At 50.8% G+C, this 15469-nt stretch overlaps 8 protein-coding genes and 1 non-coding gene across 9 annotated transcripts; 4 read left to right on the top strand and 5 right to left on the bottom strand.

The window, feature by feature from the left end:
• Positions 1-192: 192 nt before the first annotated feature.
• Positions 193-396, bottom strand: CC1G_15358 (hypothetical protein; the record flags this gene model as incomplete). The annotated part of the gene is made up of 1 exon (XM_002910405.1): positions 193-396. The coding sequence occupies one exon, from the start codon at positions 394-396 to the stop codon at positions 193-195; it is 204 nt and encodes a 67-aa protein (XP_002910451.1).
• A 443-nt stretch (positions 397-839) lies between these two features.
• CC1G_10874 (hypothetical protein) lies at positions 840-1455 on the bottom strand (the record flags this gene model as incomplete). The annotated part of the gene is made up of 2 exons (XM_001834504.1): positions 840-934; positions 1035-1455. The coding sequence occupies 2 exons, from the start codon at positions 1453-1455 to the stop codon at positions 840-842; spliced, it is 516 nt and encodes a 171-aa protein (XP_001834556.1).
• A 1029-nt stretch (positions 1456-2484) lies between these two features.
• On the bottom strand, positions 2485-3687 carry CC1G_10873 (phsophatase-2a; the record flags this gene model as incomplete). Its single annotated transcript, XM_001834503.2, has 8 exons — positions 2485-2535; positions 2609-2687; positions 2744-2933; positions 2987-3062; positions 3122-3227; positions 3288-3468; positions 3524-3590; positions 3625-3687. The coding sequence occupies 8 exons, from the start codon at positions 3685-3687 to the stop codon at positions 2485-2487; spliced, it is 813 nt and encodes a 270-aa protein (XP_001834555.2).
• Positions 3688-4692: 1005 nt separating this feature from the next.
• CC1G_10872 (hypothetical protein) lies at positions 4693-5190 on the top strand (the record flags this gene model as incomplete). Its single annotated transcript, XM_001834502.1, has 1 exon — positions 4693-5190. The coding sequence occupies one exon, from the start codon at positions 4693-4695 to the stop codon at positions 5188-5190; it is 498 nt and encodes a 165-aa protein (XP_001834554.1).
• A 677-nt stretch (positions 5191-5867) lies between these two features.
• On the top strand, positions 5868-7436 carry CC1G_10871 (hypothetical protein; the record flags this gene model as incomplete). The annotated part of the gene is made up of 3 exons (XM_001834501.2): positions 5868-6276; positions 6774-7229; positions 7327-7436. The coding sequence occupies 3 exons, from the start codon at positions 5868-5870 to the stop codon at positions 7434-7436; spliced, it is 975 nt and encodes a 324-aa protein (XP_001834553.2).
• Positions 7437-8196: 760 nt separating this feature from the next.
• Positions 8197-9875, top strand: CC1G_10870 (hypothetical protein; the record flags this gene model as incomplete). Its single annotated transcript, XM_001834500.1, has 3 exons — positions 8197-8610; positions 8669-8752; positions 8811-9875. The coding sequence occupies 3 exons, from the start codon at positions 8197-8199 to the stop codon at positions 9873-9875; spliced, it is 1563 nt and encodes a 520-aa protein (XP_001834552.1).
• Positions 9876-10292: 417 nt separating this feature from the next.
• On the bottom strand, positions 10293-10383 carry CC1G_20198. Its single transcript has one exon. It is a non-coding gene; the product is annotated as a tRNA-Ala (tRNA).
• A 261-nt stretch (positions 10384-10644) lies between these two features.
• Positions 10645-13475, bottom strand: CC1G_10869 (hypothetical protein; the record flags this gene model as incomplete). The annotated part of the gene is made up of 3 exons (XM_001834499.1): positions 10645-12012; positions 12070-12526; positions 12580-13475. The coding sequence occupies 3 exons, from the start codon at positions 13473-13475 to the stop codon at positions 10645-10647; spliced, it is 2721 nt and encodes a 906-aa protein (XP_001834551.1).
• A 1043-nt stretch (positions 13476-14518) lies between these two features.
• On the top strand, positions 14519-15367 carry CC1G_10868 (hypothetical protein; the record flags this gene model as incomplete). The annotated part of the gene is made up of 1 exon (XM_001834498.1): positions 14519-15367. The coding sequence occupies one exon, from the start codon at positions 14519-14521 to the stop codon at positions 15365-15367; it is 849 nt and encodes a 282-aa protein (XP_001834550.1).
• Positions 15368-15469: the final 102 nt, after the last annotated feature.

The raw sequence follows: 15469 nt of genomic DNA, 5'->3' as shown, positions 1-15469 counted from the left end.
TTGACACCGATCCAAGTGCTATATCGAAGAACATGAGGTCGATTTCAAGCATCGAGTGACCTGTACCCTTAATCTATACAAAAATATATCGCTTACGATACAGTACATACTAACGAGGACGAGAGAGAGGAAGGTGATGGATTCCGACTCGGAAAGTTAAGCCACATCATCTACGTTAACTCCGGTAGGTGGTCATTTCACGTCATTGTCCAATAACAAGGGTATATTCTCCAGGCTCGATCTGGGTCCAATGAATGGCCGCCTCCCGATAGACACGTTGCGCCTCGAGGTGCCTGAGGATATCGAAATACGCCCCGTCGCCATCCAGATCCGTTTGGGGGTCGTCGTCCTCTTTGTCGACGTTGCTAGCCCTAATATTTCTACCCCAGAGCTCATCGCCCTCTGGACACTGAATCGTCTGGAAATCCATGGGCTCTCCGCGGGGTGTGTGTGTCGACGTCAAAGCATAGTAAAACTGACTTCAGCCTCATGATAAAGGTGATTTTGTTCTTTTCCTCGATATGGTCAGACCCCTGGTAATCCGGTGTAGTGACTGATTTGTTTAACTAAGTACGTGTACCGCCAATACCAGCGAGTGACACTGGGAACTCGCACCTCATGATCAGTTCACGCGGTTGCGGGAGCCCTGCCCAACTGTGTTTTAGGGCCTGATAGGCAATATACCTGCCACCTACCGGGACCGCACCGCTGGCATGCTGAAAGTAGTTCTCTTATATATACGCTCGAATGCAAAGGCTACATGCACAACCCTAAGGTTGCTTTCGAATCCCGATGTGTAGACCAACTTTCCGGTACTCCAACACGCTCAGTAGCATAGGCTAAATATGACTATCGTCAAAGGGCTGCCCGATAACCCATCGTTCGGCATCCGACAACGTGCACGAATCAAAGCGGAAATCGTTCTCGTCCAGGCCTACGTATACGAGCGGTGAGTAAAAAACAAAAGAAAAAAAAAATAAAAAAAAGTAAAGAAAAGAAACAGAGATTCGTGAAGCATGATTAACGTTACTCACCATCCATCTTAAATCTCTCTCTAACACCTTCCTCCTCTGCCTCCTCCTCGAACGAAGGCAGCAGCTCCTTCGGCATACCCTCCCAGCCCTGCATCCCTTTAATCCACTTAATCTGCGTAACAAGCAGAAACTCCCCCTCTCGCTCCCCATCGATGAAATGGATCACAGCCTCGCGGTAGGCGGCGTGTTCTTCAAGGTGACGCAGTATCTCGCCATACGCCTGTTCTCCGTCCAGATCCTCATTGGGGTCGTAATCATCATACTCCGGGTCGTTGATTTTGGACGCCCATTTGCGTAAGGCGTCGACGGAGAGGATGAACCCTGCTGCTGCTTTGTCGCGGAGTTTAGCACCCTTTGGGGGATGGATTCTGGAGGTCGAAGGTGTGGGCTCTTTGCGAGGTGTGTGCGTTGAGTCGGACATGGACACGGTGGTGGTGTGAGTGAGTGACTCGTGAGGAGGAGGGAGAGAGGGAGAGGCCGGGAACAATGCGTGTCGGTTATATTTTAACCTAAACACGTCTTCAGGCTTCAATTCCTTGTGTATTCCTCATGGTCAATCGGACGAGCTTACCTTTACGCGGCTTGGGATTACATCATTTTGAACGCCTCTTCGTCGTGTATTCCTCATGGCAGTTTGTGGGCGAGGTTTGCGACAGCGCGCGTCTCCCCCCCATGCAAGGAATTTACGTTTGTGGGGTTGGAAGAACCAGGGCTGTGGAGACTACGATCGCAGCCAAGTCATCGATGCTATCTAATATTGTTGGGTCTATAGCCTACCCAAACCGGTCGGCGGAATAGCAGCCTGTCTCAGAACGCAGCAGTATACGGATGTAAGTACACGAGTCCGATCCTTTCAAAATTTAGCCTCTACCAGACTACAAATGTACAAAGCAACTGACACAATCGCCTCGATTCTACATACCCAAGTTCGTTCGCTCGAGGCTTGGCGTTGGACGTTGGGCGCTTAAAGCAAGCTTTCCCACGAGGTTCACCGAGGTCCGGGTACGAGGAGTCGGAGTCTGCGCATCCGCTGAGACTGCGACGCTCTCCATTCCCAAAAATATGAATGTCAGGTATCTCCGATAATATTCTCAGCTTTCTCGCGAGTGGAAGGTCGGTCGTTAGGTTGATAAATACCACCTCGCACTGCCTCAGAACAGGAGTGGGTCCACTGGTGACTACACCGCGCACCGTGACGCCGTGACGGCCAACACGCACCTACAACGACTCTCCTCCCTTTCATTTCAAGGTGTCGTCTCCAGATCGCGGGGAACAGAATGCCTTGAAGCTGCTCCAGATGTGATGCTGGGGGCTGCGATCGCCAGAGCCAAGACTTCATTCGCCTACCATTGGAATACGCTCAAACGACCCACCCATTTCGTGAAAACGTGCCCCAAGAGTACGATTCAAATGGATATCGAAAATAACAAAAACTCCTACATCGGAAAGACTACAAGAAGTAATCCGCAGGCGGTCGTTTAGCAGGGATAGACCGGATATCCTAGTATGCCAATCAGACATCAGACAAGGGTGCTTAGAATGTGACAGTAAGAAAGAAATATGAAATAGCTCACCATCGGCGCGTGACTGAATACTTTGTATTCCTGCGCGAGGTGCTCGTCGAGTTCGAGGACGGAGGCAACGTTTCCGCATCTAGAAGTAATGCTATTCAGCCATTCGTAGCACATGAAAGTCCGCAGAAAACTCACCGATAGCAATAGTTAGGTGCGCTCCACACCGTCACAATCATCTTATCGAACATCAATTTATAGCCTTCCATGGCGAGCTGGTGGGCACGGGCGATGAGGTCGATGGCGTTGTTGTGCGAAAATTGGCGAGTGATGTCTGCGCCGAAGAGGAATCCAGCACCGCGTGGCGAGAGGCCCCAACCTGAGATGTCTGGAGAACAAAAAGTAAGCGACGAGGAAGAAGAAAAATAAGAGGAAGCGTACCATCTGGATCACTCCAGAGTAGATCACACATTGGCCCGTCGTGTGGTACTTCTTGTTTCCGGTCGATGGATCTGATCTTTGAGGGCGTTAGCAAAGGGCGTCAAACGAGACGCGATGAAATGAATTCCGACGTACTTGATCGATGCTCGATAGTGCCGGACTTAGGCCCCCATGTACGCAGAACACCCGCCCATCGACGATAGCGCCCAACGCGAGGTAGTCAAAAACTTCACAGCACCATCTATAGCCGCCCCGGTCAATTATGTCGTTCAAATCGGAATTAAAGAACAGAAAGACACACCTCCACACGTTCGAACTCCCGTATTTCCGCTGACATTCATCGTAGAACCCATACACTTGAGTGATTTGACGAGATTCATGGTTTCCACGAATAAGGGTTATACGGTCGGGGTACCGGACTTTGAGAGCCAGTAGGAGAAGGAAGGTTTCGACGCTGTAGAACCCTCGGTCTACGAAGTCGCCTGGTGGGAATGGGTATGAGCACCGGATCGAACAATGGATGATTGGAAAATGTACCCATGAACAGGTAATTCGTCTCTGGACAAAAACCTCCCACTTTGAACAGCTCCATCAAGTCCCAGAACTGTCCGTGAATATCGCCACATATCTGAACGAACGAGATAGTCCACAGAAACGGGATTTAGGACAATCAGCGAGTCGGTTCGCAAGCCAGGTGCCATTGTAGATGGAATAAAGAACTCGGTCAGACACTTGCTTTCTATGAGAATTTCAAAGGACGCACCGTCACTGGAGCATCGACGACCTGGACGTTCCCTTCTTCAATCAGAATCTCTCGAGCTTTTAGACAAAGCTGCTTCACAGCTTCCTCTGAGATGATTTCGCATTTCGTCAATTGTTCGATTTGTCTGAGATATTGTCGCCAGAAAGACGAGGTTTGCGGTATTAAATGAGGACCGTACGTCGATAAAATGTGGTTTTAAGGGCGGTATATGGGCTTGGTAAGTCCGTATTGGTGAAATCTCGTTCCAAATCGCAGATATACCTTACCTGTCTAGTTCGCTCGGCATGTTGAGTCGTCCTGGTTCCCACTGGCAGATATAACGTGTTGTATAGACCGTCTAAAGGCCTAAATTCCAACCCCAAAAGCAAATCTCGAGGGTTTAGCTAGTTTGGCGCTGGTGGAGAATGTAGAAGATTGTGAACCTCGCTCAGCGCGATCGAACGCGAGTTCGGCTATTTCAAGCGGAGTTTCAAAGTGATGAGGCCGCGGGCTGGCTGCGCGACGAAGAACATCGCTTTTTCTCGTCACCATGTGGCCGTTAGGAAAGCATGGTCTGGTCTCTCAAGCTATACTCCACAGCTATCAAGGGCTTAACTGTATGGATATAGAGAAATAAAGAGGTTCAGAGCAGGCGAACCTGAGGTTGCCATTAGGGCATCCGATCCTAACACGAACAAACACGACTAGTAGGCGAGGACCATTGAGACCAAACGACAACGGTTCACCACCGGTCTTTGGTGAGGGCCCAGGGGTACCTCAGTGGTCAATGTGTAGCAAAAGAGATCAAAGCGCCCGAGTGTCCAAGCGTTTGCCCACAAAGGAATTTATCAGGCTATAAATAGGCGCATGGGCTCCATCTACCGTCCAGTAGCAAACCGCTCCGAAACACACCACGACCCAGACTCAATCATCGCCGCAAAGCAAGACCCACAATCAAGCAACAATGAGCCTCGTGATGCCAACATTGGTTTCTGAGCACAGCGACCCAGAGATGTACGTTTTTGAGCCCAGGAACCCTACTGAGATCGTCTCAGACGCTCCGGGCAATATCTTTAACACCGTTCTATACCCCATGGGACAGACGATACCGATATTCCACATCGGGGGAGGCCCGTCGTTCGTGTCTTTGATGGACGTCAGCGACCCGCCGAACCCCCTACCGGTTGCGCTCATAGAGCTGTCGGGCACCCGTTGGGGTGGCAGGCGTGATGCCTCTATTATCGCTGAGTTCATTGAATGGGATATGCAACTCTCGAGTCCTTCAGTTGATCTCTACCAATTCGAAAGAGACGTGACCAATCCTGGAGATGTCTCGGATCGAGAGACGCTTATCCATTATTCAACTTGGTGGGCGCGAGAGCTCGAACACAGGAATTCTCCGATTTGCCACCCCAGGATTGCATCGTCGAGGAGACACGTAGCAGAAGGCACAACGAAGTGACTTTGAAATACAAGGATGGTCATGATGTTGATGGGGAAGTTTCGGTTGTGCTTCGATGGGACCGGGATGTGCGGCGATGGATTCTGGAGGCGCTGGAGCACACGGTGTGCGAGGGGCTTTGGGAAGTTGCCATTACATTGTTTCTTATGGTTTTGGGTCGTGTCAGTCCCGGCTGTGTTGTGGACAGGCATCGGAGGGCCTTTGTGAACCCCGACTTTGTGCCCTTTTTGCATGCCAGCGCGCTAGCCGAGTCCGCTCGCTCTACGGCACCAGCTTCTTGATCCCTTCCGTGAGTTATTGGCTTCTGTCACTCCCTTATCCTTTTAGACGTTCTATACTATGGCTTCATCCATCTCATATCGTACTCAATCCATCCTGAATAATTCCGATCTCGCTGAATAAAATAGATGTTTTCCCGTTCTTCATACTTCGAGTCTGACGTATTAAATGAGTACCATCACGGCGAGGCATCTCTCAGGACCTCCTAGTAAGTATTTGCGGCACAGTGTGATTGGATAGCGCGTTTAGTTGTTTGACTTTCTGCTGATCCTTTACTGATGGAACTCGTCGTAACCGACACCCACAAAACGACACGAACAATGCACGAGGACGCGTTCAGACCCACATAAGTAACACACAGCCCACCAACTAAACCTTCCACCTAGCCCACTGCCACCATGTCCGCATCGACTCAAACTCCCCGAAAAGAGCCCGCACGGTATGGACCCGCCATCCAACCTCCATATGGAGCCAAACTCCGAGACCGAGCAGCAGCAGGCTTCATCTTCTCCCTAGACGTCCTTCGAAAATGGGCACACAAAGTCGACGAAACACATTACAAACCTGACGAAGACCCAAATGGAAACGAAGCTTTTGGCGACATTATGGATCATCTCGAACGACATAGCGTCTACCTGAACGCGGTCTTCCATTTGACTGAAATCGCGCGTCGGGAGTTTATGCTCGTTACGCAGATTAAGTTGATTAAGGGGGTGCAGGGTTGGGAGGGGATGCCGAAGGAGATGTTGCCGGTGTTTGAGGAGGAGAGGGAGGAGGAGGAGGTTAGAAGGAAGATGATGGAGGATGGTGAGTGCGTTTTTGGTATCGAGTATCCAAGTCGATTCTGTAATTCCTCGTACATATGCTCACATGTTATTCTTCTACCCATCCAACTCTGCAGGTCTAGACGAAAATGATTTCTACTTCGATTATCGAACCATTAGTAACGGCAAACGATGGGTTATTGGGCAGCCTTTGATCATATAGTAGCCGATGGGTTTGAGCCTGAGTCTGTTATGTAGATTTGTCCGGATAGAAAACGATTGCTTCCGTCGATAATGATATACTTCTCCGCCGCTGGCACCTTTGACTTTGCTCCAAGCGACGCCGTTTTCCAAAATGCACTTTACCCATGATACAGGATTCTGCGTAATTCAATCTGCTCATCGCCAATCAACGCGTCCAATTTCAGGACGTTCCGCTGGAATTCTGCTGACTCTCTATCGATCGAGCTTATCGTAACTGGCGTCCACAAACCGGCACGAACAATGCACGAGGACGCGTCCAGACTCATATAACACCAGGTCACCTACACGAGTGCGACCCCAACTACCTCTCGCCTCGCTCAACCATCATGTCCATCTCGACCCACACACCCCGCAGAGAGCCCACGCGTCTCCAGACGATCCAATATCCAGAGGGCGCTGAGCTCATGGACAGAGCAGCGGCAGGCTTCGTCCTCTCCCGCGACGCCATCCGCAAATGGGCTAGCAACATCGACAAAAAGTACTACGACCCCCAAACGGATCGGGATGGAGGCCGGGCATATTGCAAGATCCTCAGGCAACTCGAAACGCAACGTGTCTATCGGGAGGCGGTCATCCATTGGACGCAGATCGAGCCTGGACAATATATGCTTGTTATGCAGATTAAGGAGATCGAGGGTGTGCAGGGGTGGGAAGGCATGTCGAAAGAGTTGTTGCCTACGTTTGAGGAGGAGAGGGAGGAGGAGGATGTTAGAGCTAGGTTGAAGGAGGATGGTGAGTACGTTCGGAGTTGACTGGTCGGATGTCTTTTCTCAGCTCATCGTATGGCTTCGAATCGCACTTACTTACACGCCGTTCTTCAAATACGCAGGCCTCGACGAAGCCGATTTCTACTTTGATCGGCGCACCATTAACAATTCTGAACGTTGGGTTATTGGCCAACCGTTTCTGGAGATATTTCCGGAGCTGTGCGTATACTAGGCGTATTTTTACTTCGTTTTCTGAATTCAATTTTGATTTTGAAAACGTTGTCGTAGTTACTCTTCTTCGCTCGATTCTATCGGTACTACTAAAGTCTCGTATCTTGTATTAACAATATTCAATTCCGAGTATTAGAGGCATTGGCCAGCTCGTGTGTCCTGCCCACCATATCTACTTGAACTCACAACGAGTCCTGTTCTATGATTGAGACCTTCACTGACCTTGAGAGTGACCCGAAAAGTATTAGAGCACGTTTGCGGCCATGTCTCTTCCTATACGAATTTTGAAAACCAACGCGCCGGAGTCTAGTGCTCGTGGTCCATGCGTCACGTACTAGAATATCGCCGATGTTTGAACTTTGACCCATCTCAAAGAACCCCAAATCAACGCAGTCGGCCGCTTTAGTGTCCAAGAGCGACAGTTACATCTCCTGAACTGCCTTTTCCCTATCACTTTGACTTTACGCTCACCCCATTGTCGTCTCGAGATCCGTGGGAACAAGAAACGAGCGATCAATGCGCGCGAAACAAAGCAACTAGATAGACGCGTTACGCGTCTAATGAGTTATCGAGGGTCACGTGCTATTGTGCACAAAGAACGCTGGGTGACTTAAGTAAATGCGACCACGGTCGTTTCAACTTCACGTTTCTCTTCCACCCCCCTCTAAAGACATCCCACATAGCCTACTCAAACCTCCCTATTCTTACACATCGTCTATCCACAACACCGTCTTCGCTACTGCTTCATTCACGACGCAGCGATGCCTCCCAAAAGAAGTCGAGACAACGGCGACGACGACGACAAGGGTCGAAAGAAGGACGACAACAACAAGAACACCCCAGCTCGGCCTGCCAAGCGTCAGAAGAAAAAGAAAAACGAGATCCCTCGCCCATCCAATGCTTTCATGATCTACAGAAGAGAGCGCCAACAACGCTTCGAGCAAGAAGCGCTCGAAATGCAGGGCGACGGATCCGACCCCAAGAGTACCTTTGGACATGTGTCCAGGTGCGCTGGCGCAGCTTGGAGGAACGAGAGTGAGGAGGTTAGAAGCCTCTATTTCGCAAAGGCCGAGCAAGAGAAGAAGGAACATAAGAAGTTGTACCCTGACTATAAGTTCAATCGCGAGAAGAGGGGCAAAAGGTCTGCGAAAAAGAAATTGGATAAGGAGTTGGAGGTAAGTAACTTTTCTGTCTATCTTAAAGTCGAACCATGGTACTCACTGGTCGATCCAGGATTATCAGCGCCAATGCTCACCTGAGGAAGAAGCGACGAACCGACCTGTGGCAGGACCAAGCCGACATACCGAGGGCGGAGAGGTAAGTAGTCTCACAGAATTACGGCGCTTTGATCTTTTGTACTTATACAACCCTTTAGGCATCCTCATCCCAATCATCCACCGGAGCTCAAAGGGCACAGCGCCAGAGGCAAACCAATCGACGCGGAACCCAAGCAGAACAAGGAGCGCGCCCTCCGCGCAGCGCGGTACAGATCGCTCAGCAGACCCTGCTTCAGGCGGCTGCCGAGTTTACGCCTTTCGCTCCGCAGCCGCAAGCAGAGACTGAACGTACGGTCACCCCTCCCATTCAATCAGAGCTCTCAGACGAGTCCCAACATGCGAATACCCAAGAGCCTGGCGACTTAACCGTACCCGAACCAGTCCCTTCCCCAGTCGAACAGCATAACACTCCCTCTGGAAACCATGAACCACAGGCATTGAACACATATTCCAACCCAACTCATCAACAGTCGAATAGCTTCGCTAGCACCTCCGCGCACACTCTAGATCACGGAGCCGGACTCACCCTTCAGCAGGCTGAAGGCAACTCGAACCCGGTAATGTTGAACCATTTTGGTTCCACGTCTGGCCAAGCCAACTACGCACACCAAACTCAAACCCTCCACGCGCCGTATCCAACCCGGCCTCGACAAGCCTCCCTGGTCAACCCTTTCTTGTCGTACTTGACTGGTAATGGGTGGCAACCGCCTCCGGGATACGTAGGTCAGCCCTCCCAGCGCCACGAACCTTCCCCTCTCCTCACCGACCTTTCCGCTACACCGAGTCCTTCGTTGGCATTCCTCCCCATTCTTCCATCGACTTACATGAATCACGGAATCCCTGTCAATTACGGTTCGACTAACCCTCTTCCAGGCCCCAGTTATTCCAACAACCACCAGAATACAGCTGCCGCCGATAATTTCGATGACCTGCTGCAGTACTTCGATCCGAGTGTGTTCACCACGCAAGATACGGATGGGGGACAGGGACTCGGAGGTAGCGACGAGTTCGACCTGTCGGCGTTGTTCCAAGATGAGAACCAACCGCCTTCTCAATATCCCAACCACTCTCAAGGCGACGACAGCGACGGAAATGGCCATTACGATGGAGGAGCAGGTGGCCCTAGTGGCCATTACAATTTTAATCACTTCGGAGGTCTTTAATCGGCCTCTTCACGAACTTTATGATCATCGAGTACACATTCTCTTCAGCCTTCCATCTCTAAGTTCATCTACCACCATTCTTTTTTCTTTCCTTTTCTTTAGCGTTACCTACTATTTCATATACCATCTCATATCTAGAGTCCGTCTTTAATCACTTCTCCTATTTGCTTCGGCGAATCTAGTCCCTGTCCCTCTGTTAACCCTACCGTATATAATATAATAAAAATGTTTAAAGCACAACGAACGTCCGTGACTGGCTTGAAGCTTTGAGGACGGCAATACGCATGCACAAGAAACCTCTGGCCGATGTAAAAATCTATGACGCGAAGCTTTGACTCTGGTCGCGACAGCGGGTGATCGTCGGTGGAATCTAGATAACCGCGCATCAAAGATCAAAACAATCAAAAAAAGTTGACTTGGACGTTCAGGGGATTGAACCCTGGACTTTTCGCAAGCTGAATCTAAACGACCATGCAAAGCGAACGCGCTACCACTGTGCCAAACGCCCTTGAAGGTAGTGCTTGTACCTGTTCTTCACCACGCTTTGACTATCCCAAGTAATTTGCTTTCAGCGCTTGAGATTTCATTGAACATTCATTCCATTTGTAGCGACGCTAAATAAATATTGTCCAGGTGCTAGATTGCTCTCGATCCAGTGAGTAATAAGTATGTATGTATGCGATGAGATCGTCCGTGCTCGAAATTAGTAGAAATCCAGTAAGTAGCGATGTAGGTCTTGTAATCGTTCGACGGTCATAACGTACTATTCCTAAAATACTCGTAAAGGCTCTGGTGCATAGATAACGGTATGCTCGCTATCGTTGTGAATGGGTTGACCTCTCCCGCGAATCGCACCCTCCATATTCCCGATCCCAGACGATTGGGCGATGCACATGAAACATCCGTCTGGTTGGTGGTCCTTGGCGAACGGTGGAGGGATGGGTGTATTGGAAAGGTCCAGGATGTGTGCACGAGACTCCGGCTGTTCAACGTCGTTGTAATGATAATTGGGATACAGGTTCCCGGGCCAGGAAGGGTCTCCACCTCCTACGAAGGCCAACTGTTGATCGTGCAGCGTTGGTTGCGGCTGCCAAGGTTGAAGAAACATCATATCGAACAGCATCTCTCGACGCCTCTTCTCCTGCTCCCACCAGAAACTTTGCCAGCGGTCCTCCCATACCTGCGCCCTCCACTTCACCCTTGCATTCCATGCATCCACCCGTTCCTTCCTCACCAACAACCTTCCCTCTCTACAAATCCGCTTCCACTCTTCGTGCTGCTCCTGTCGAGCATCATACATCAAAGCGTCTTCCAGTGTAAAAAACACAGGCCATTGTCGTTCTCGTAGAATCGTCGTCATTGGTATTCCGTGTCTGTCATAAGTCGTTAACGTGTGAGCGAGATGGGACGAGGGTGACGCAGATTCGGAAAATGGAGGGAGAGCACCTCGTTCCGTCGCCATAAGGAGGTCGAAGGCTGTTAGCTCGTCCCTAGGCCGATCTTCCGGCTCTGGTGAAGGCGGGAGGGATGGCAGAGAAGGAAAAGGAATCATTCCAACCTGATTCTCGCAGTCAATGCCCCGGTGTGGCTTCTGCTTCGACAACTCGGCCGAGTTGTCCCAGTAGTATCCTAGGTCATCCAAGACCTCACCAAGCTCAGAAAAGGTCTCTGGATTCCATTCAGATGATGAGTCGGAGTAGGAACCAGGACTACTGGGTGGGGACGAGGATCCGCAGTTTGCTTCCACGCTACAATCCGTCGGGGGAGTGGGACATGGCCTCCCCTGGCCAATCGCAGAGAGGGGTCGAAGAGTTACAGTAAATCGCCGACGGCAGTCCTCGGGTTCTGGACTTTGGATAAAGCGGTGCTCGACCGGCTGCCATTGCCAGCCCCATGGCCCAGCAGGCCGAGCTTCGCCATAGTACCCTAGTGGAGGTCGCGATTGGTGTTCGATGGCGTCCTCGTACGAAGGTAAGTCCGCATCCCGACAATCTGTAGAGACAAGTGAAGCGTCGCAAACTGTAGTAGGACCGATCGCGTCACATTGGAAGTCGAGACTAGTGTCCAGGATTTCGACCAGCCGCCCCCGTTCGACTCGGCGCTGAATGGTAAGCTCGGCGGATGCCTTGGACTCGCCCTGTAAAACAATCATCAGTCGAGTCTCGGTAACTGAGGTAGCCCATGATTCACTGACCGAAATCGTGGAAGTGTCACTCTCACTCTCATGGCCGTTCTCAGCCTTGAGAGACTGAGCATCGCCTTCATTGGACTTTACCACCCCTCCACTCTCCGTAAAGCCGTGCCACTCCCACTTCGCACATACCTCCACGAACCACATCTCCCTCCGACATCCAGAACCCTGGGTGGGTAGGGCAAGTAGGATCACATCTCCCGCCCTCGCCCGTTCCAGCGCTACCCTCGGATTGGTATTGGCGTAATAGTAGAAATTAACCTCCATTCGCGCAGACTCATAGAGAAGGTCGAGCTGCGATTGAGAGATGGATCGGCATAGACGAATCAGGATTTGGTCGGGGATATCGGATGCCAGTCTGCTCCTCGTGAAAGGTGTCGACGTGAGGATGTAATATGACCCTGGGGTATGCACTTGGGGGGTGACTGTTGTTTCGAGTTGGGGCAGCGATGAGTTTTCTCTGTGCGCCACTGATTAGAGAACGAGCGTACTCCAAGGTAAACCAATACGTACCTGTCGACGTGGTCTCCCAGGATAGCTTCTACCATGATAAGCCATTGTTCAACCCGACCAGCGAAGTTGACCTGAGGAGCATAGATCCGACCAGGTTTAGGAAGGCTGGGTTGGGTACTGAACTCGAGCGTGGTGATGTTAGATCTAGGGCTGGGTTTCGAGGGACGAGTAGCAGGCGGACCAAGTCGACCCATAAACTCGATGATACAGTTCGTCCCACGAATAGAGACGATGCTCTTAGCATCGTTGTTTGGCGCGAAGTTCGGGAGAGCCAGCAGCGATGACACGTCAGAATTAGGAGTATCTGCAATTTGGTTATCAGGATGACCCCGTGTAATGGCGATGCACTTCGAAGGCTCGTCGTCGGCATCGCATTCTCCGTTCAAGGCAGTCGTCGAAAGTGTCAGAGGGAGTGGACCTCCATGGTCCCCAGATCTAGCCGGGGGAGCAGCAGTCGTGGTGAGGGACGCCATACTGGCCAAGTCAGGTGTGTCGGATGGGAGGCTGTCACCCGCAGAAACCGAGTTCACGCTGCCAGAGCCTCCTTCGGCGGTACAGTGTCGAGGGTTAGGTCCTTCGCATTGGGATGGAGAAAAGGAATTTTCTCCTGAAACAGTGGGAACGATGCGTGACGAGGCATCTTCGTCATCATAGCTCTCGCCACAGACGCCAGAAACGGAAGGTATTGCTGTATTGACATTCGTCGTAATCGTCGGTTCGTAGAGCGATCTGCTGCAAGTAGAAACTTGTCGATGGTCCTCAACCCAGATGTCGATTTGAGCATTGGCCAGAGAAGCACCGAGAGGATTGTTTCTGCATTCGCGTTTCGAGCGGAAGCCAGGGAGCAGAGGCGAGAAGAAGCGCCTGAGTCGTGATCTGATCTTGAACTTGGTCATCCTCGTTGCAGACTCGAGGACAGGCGAAGAAAGCCTCGGTTAACCAAAGCTTAGGGGGAAGACAGCGCAAACCCAGAAAGATTGTCCAGGCTCGCGTATTAGGGGTTGGGATATGTATAGAGTAGTTTGAACTTCCATAGAGCGAGGTGAAGGGTTTTTAAATCTCGAAGGGTCGCTAGGGTCTGTTGTCTCTGTAAACCGAAGAGCCAGCTAGAAACCGTTGATAGCTACGCTGTGGGTCCGGTAGACAAGCTGTAAGTGCCGAATACAAGATTTTCGAACTTGACAGCTGGGTAAAGGGCTGGCGTCGTTTCTGTGGGTCCACACCATCGAACCTTTTGTCTTTTCGGGGGTCTTAATCGAGGATCGACGAGCATTATTGAGAAAGAATTGATAAGCTGTAGAGGTCACTGACACTTACCATTCTGTGACCGAATGCAATGCCACGATGCGATGCATGAAAGCATGGCACAAACAATTAGGAACCAGCATTCGAGGCGTCGCCTTGTTCGCCGAAGGGCAGGAGTTTGAAGGTCTTTTGGATAAGTTGAATAGGATGAGCGTAAAGTCTTAGTATCCAGATATCAGACGTTATTATGAGAAAGCATTCAATGCAGGACGATGGAGGGACAGCACTTCAGGCTTCAAATCCAAAACAATGGAGTACAGTACCTCGGCCACGTGCGACATACTTGAAGCGGCGCTTGAAAACTCAATCAGTGGTACTGGCGATGACTTTGGTACCCTTGATTTCGTCTTGGCCAGTTGGGCGGTGCTTGAACGCATTGCTCGTGTTATACTGCTCCGTTCACAGCTCTGAAGTCTCCAGTGAGCGCTATCAGGTTACCCCTTTCGTTTGATACGGTTCCTGGAAGTATACCGTTCAAGCGCGCCTTGCCTGACGCGCTTTGACCCAGAGGCATATCGGGCAGTGCCTTGGACCAAACCTTTGGACCTTGCGAGTCAAAGCATTGTCCTGTACTTAAGAAGACTGTGGTGCAGCGAGGGACAGTACACTCCCATCCAAGCCAACTCTCTCCACGATGGGTATCAAGCAATTCTTCGCCAACTTGTTTTCTGTCTGGAAAGCTCGAGTTCGATCTTCGCTTCATTTTGGGAAAGTCTCTGACGTCTCCGATGAATCTTGGGAAATATTCTCTGACACTCCTCTCGATGCAACCTGGGCGCGAACTGGCGCACAAAGTCCTCTCCCTCCTCCATCGCCTCTCTTGACTCACTTCGAACTGGATCTTACCTCTTCGGACTCTCTACATTTGGAAGACGATGAATCGGGGGACAGAGACTATGAAACCAGCAACATGGGGTATGAGGGTGACGACGAATCCGATTCCTGCTCTGGTTCGGTTTCGATGAAAAGCGAGGTCGGCTTCCCCGATCCTGATTACGATCGGTTCCTCCCTATTGTCGCTGATAGGGAAGGTCAAGAAATCTACTATTCTCGCGGACTCCCCTGGGGCTTCTACGCTGCACCGCTTCAACGTGACTTGCCGACTTCTCTGGAGGACATCGATGATGGCGCTACGTTCGACGACGAATCGGACAAGGAAAATCATGCCCCTAGTGACACATCCTCTATCAGAGCCTCATTCTCTCCAGAGATAGGCACAGAAATTATTGCCGAAATCACTGGTAAGCGGTGCTTGGTGAGGTTTGTAAGCGCTTATGATGACTACGGCTCGTCCGTGGACTCGGGCGAGGCAAACTGCGATGCGGAAGAAGAGTCTGTCCTTGTCTTCCCTTCGGCGCCTCGCGCACCTGAGCTAGGGCGCTTCTATACGCCGTATGTAAACGGAAAGCAGTGGCTTGTGATGGTCAACGGAGTCTCGGAAGGGGTTCTGGACAACGTCAAAAAGGTGAAATGGGGACGGTGAATCAAAACCAAATTAAACTACCAATTCTAAGTGTACATTATATTTATGGCTTGACTAGATTACTCAAATATTAATGGAACCGTGACTATCAGATAACCAAAG

Source organism: Coprinopsis cinerea, assembly GCF_000182895.1.
Source record: "Coprinopsis cinerea okayama7#130 chromosome 10 map unlocalized cont3.10, whole genome shotgun sequence".
Taxonomy (NCBI): Eukaryota; Fungi; Basidiomycota; class Agaricomycetes; order Agaricales; family Psathyrellaceae; genus Coprinopsis; species Coprinopsis cinerea.
Note: the sequence above shows the minus strand (reverse complement) of the source record. Positions and strands in the feature narration are given on the sequence as shown.